Source organism: Egretta garzetta, unplaced genomic scaffold (genome assembly GCF_000687185.1).
Source record: "Egretta garzetta isolate BGI_Z169 unplaced genomic scaffold, ASM68718v1 scaffold330, whole genome shotgun sequence".
Classification (NCBI taxonomy): Eukaryota; Metazoa; Chordata; class Aves; order Pelecaniformes; family Ardeidae; genus Egretta; species Egretta garzetta.
The window spans coordinates 367,347-370,841 of NW_009258275.1; the positions used below are offsets into that span (position 1 = coordinate 367,347).

Genomic DNA, 3,495 nt, shown 5'->3' on the forward strand with positions numbered 1-3,495 from the left:
GGACGGCCATCACCTCGGCCGTCCTGGCCCAGCTAAGGGGAGAGGGGAAGAGGACTTAGTGGCAAGGCCCCGTCCTCTCGCTCTTCTGCGCCGAAGCCTGACCCGAGGGCAGCCCAGAGCCCAGCTGGATTTTTGCCTTATTTTCTTAACCCCTTCAGCCGGTAATAAAGAAGTTTCCTACGCAGATCGCCTCTCCCGTGTCTTTCTGCAGCTTGCAGGGTGGCCCAGGCACAGTCCCCCCAGATCTGTTTGCTCCCTGGTCCTTCAGGACCCTCCCAGCATCGCGCTGGTGTTGGGGCGCAGCCGGTTTCGGCTCCAGCCCCACGGGGTCCACATGGACCCCCCAGAGCCTGGCAGCCGGCCTGGCCGTGCTCCGGGGTGAAGATTGGGTGAAACCCTGGGAGCAGGGGGGGGGACGCGCTTATCGCCCAGCCGATCTGTACACCAACACGCCGCTTCTGGGAAAGCCTTATCTCGCACCCCGCAGCCGAGGGCGGGGGGGCTGTGGTGCTGCCGCACGCCTTGGCATGGGGACGCTGCTGCGCCCAGCGGGGAAACCTGGAAGGGAGAAGAGGCTTTAGCACCTGGAAGGCAACACATCCTCATATCCCTGTATCCGAGCATCCCTGCAACCCCACATCCCTCTGCCTCCCCGTTTTGTCCCAGCTGTGGGGCAGGCAGGGACGGCCCCCCCCCATGTCCCCGCACCGGGACAGGGACAGCCTTTCCCCTTGGAGGAGCATGCCGGCTTTTATCTCCCTCTTGCATTTTGTTGAGGGGCTCTTGTGAACACAAAGAGCCCATTCTGCCCCAAAGCGGACGTGGGCATCTGAGGTTTCTCTATTTCTTTTTTTAACTGTTCCTCACACATTCCTCGCTGCAGGAGGGCGGCAGGGGACAGGAGCCGTGCCCAGGGCCAGCATCCCGGCACGCAGGGTGGTGCTGAGCTGAGGCACGTCAAGAGCAGCCTTGTGAGCGACAAAGGACAGGGGCAGCACCACCCAGCCCCCTCTGGATTAAAAAAGAAAGAAAAAAAAAAAATAAAACCTTTGTGGACAGATATATCGGAATGCCCCGCTGATTTTTAAATGGTTTTTAAAACACTAGGTATAAAAAAAGGCAATTAAGGTTTCTTGGGTGGTTTAAAATCTTAAGGGCAGGCAAAGTCTTCAGATGTTTTCTGTTTGTTTTGGAAATCTATGGAAATGCTCCCCTGGAAAAGAGCAATCAGAAGGCACAGCAGAGCACAGTGGCCCGGAGCACGGAGGGCAAACCGCGCCAGATCACCACAGCACATTTGACTGTCAAACACTGGTGCACCCCCAGCTTCCGGGGGGCCACCTCAAACGATCAGCCTGCGAATCCTCGAGCAGGTGAAGTCACCCACGCTCTCCCCATGAGCTGCTCCTCTGGCAGAGCCCAGCTGGGCTGTGCCCCGCAGGATCATCCCCAGAGGGCAGAGACCGACCCCTGCTCCCCTGGGAGCTTCCCCTTGGCTCCACTACCCCCCTCCTGGGCACAAACCCCAGGGTGCATTTACTCTTAAGAGTACTTAGGCAATCCAAGGGTTGAATTCTTATAGAAGACAGGCCAAAATTCATAGAATCACAGAATGGTTTGGGTGGGAAGGGACCCCCAGAGGTCACCCAGCCCAACCCCCCTGCAGGAGCAGGGACACCTTGAACCACATCAGGTTGCTCACAGCCCCGGCCAACCTGGCCTGGAATGTTCCCAGGGATGGGGCCTCCACCCCCTCTCTGGGCAACCTGTTCCAAATTAAGATTGTTCCTCTAACAGGAGCTTGGAAAAAAAAAATAACAAAAAAAGAGCACGCCTTAGTTGTGACAGGACATGAGCAGGATCACGCCCTGCTGGCGCTGGGTCTGTGCTTCCCGCAGCGGTGGCACCCAGCCCCCAGCAGCTACTTGCCAGCTCCCACCAGTGTGTTGCCAGTGCCCTCTCGCGCCCGCGGAAGCGTCCCAGCACCCCGGAGAGGAGGAACTCGCACACAGATTGCGAAATGAAACTCTGAGATGGCTGTAGCTTGCGGGCAGACACACCGCCCCGTGTTTGTACACTGCAGTGACACACAGACCCACCTGCAGTTCTTAACACAAACGGTAAGACCAAGGCAATGTTTCCCACTAAATTCTGTAAAATATTAGGCAAAAACTATACATCTTCCAAAAAAGTGCAGCCCTTCCAGTACCGGAACAGCAGGATTTTCTCTCCAGAGAGAAGCCGCTGAGTTCTCTGCAGCTGAGCAGTCTTCTTCGCTCTAACATTTCACACACAGTCGTGACGGGACACAGGCTGCAGCAATACCCACAGCCATGTCAGCACTCCGAGAGTGGCCGTACACACGTGAACAGTGACACGTTGTGCGCGAGTTGTGCGTATCTTACAGCTTCGTTTAGTAGTGCGCAGAATCCTACTAATAGCTAGAATAATTGCACTGCAAATTTAAGTGGAATGAGAACGAGCTTTACAGTCAGTTTAGGCATTGTTTGCTTTCTTCTCCGAGTTTTCTTTCGGATCCTGCTTCAACTTGTAATCAGCCAAGGCAGCCTTGATCGCGTCTTCAGCCAACACTACAAACAAAACAAGTATTTCAAGGACAACAAAAAGTCATTTACATCGAAAAACGCCGTAAAAACAAGAGCAGCCAGCGGTGACCACCACCACAGGCAGCACCGGTCAGCATCTTAGAACGTCAGAACCTGAACACTTATTATCAGTCTGCTGAGCTACAGAGTCCAAAAAATGAGAGAGATCTGAAAACTCTTAAAATAACCTCAAAATCTGAACATAAGGAAGTTTCTCTCACGGGCCAACCTTAGCTGTTCCCTGCGCAGAAACTTTATTTGGAAAACAACATTCGGCAGCATCTGCGCTATTCCCAGAGCTGGCATTTGAACTTTCACCGTTCGGTCCTTTACTTACTAGAGCAGTGCAGTTTGACCGGCGGGAGGCAGAGCTCTTTAGCGATATCAGTGTTCTTGATTTGCAACGCTTCGTCAACCTGAAAAGCAGTCAGCGTGTGTAGTCACCGGTCATGTGAGGGACAAGCACGGGCAGCAAAGGCATTTGCTGTGGGAGTGCTTTAAGGCTCCAGAGCCAACAGAAGCCACATGGAAGAATATCTCAACTTCCAGGGGCAGTGAAGGACATCAGAATTAAGGAACGTCTCAGACCGAGCAGCGGCAGGAATGAACCAAAGCGTACCAGTGTTACAGACTAAGTGCCACCGGGGGGATTGTTCTATGCTTACCTTTTACTAGAATACAGAAACATGTTTTTGGTCTGGCGGAAAAAGAGTACAAACAATCTAAAGACACCCAGTAACTACAGTTTTTTTTTCAGAAGCCACGCTCAGCATGTTCTACTTTCTGGGTAAGACACAAAGTACTTCCCTGCAGATTAACGGGGGCCCTTGAAAAAGGGAACCATTGCTCTAGAAGTCAGACCACTAACAGGGCTGGCAGCTGCTGCACT

At 53.5% G+C, this 3,495-nt stretch overlaps 1 protein-coding gene across 1 annotated transcript in view; it reads left to right on the forward strand.

Annotated features, from left to right (window-relative positions):
- LOC118452001 (mucin-2-like) overlaps positions 1-382 on the forward strand; it is a 10,109-nt gene extending 9,727 nt beyond the window's left edge. The window contains exon 2 of the mRNA XM_035891640.1: positions 269-382. Within this exon, the coding sequence (XP_035747533.1) occupies positions 269-382 (114 nt within the window). The remainder of the gene's footprint in view (positions 1-268) is intronic.
- The last annotated feature ends 3,113 nt before the right edge of the window (positions 383-3,495 follow it).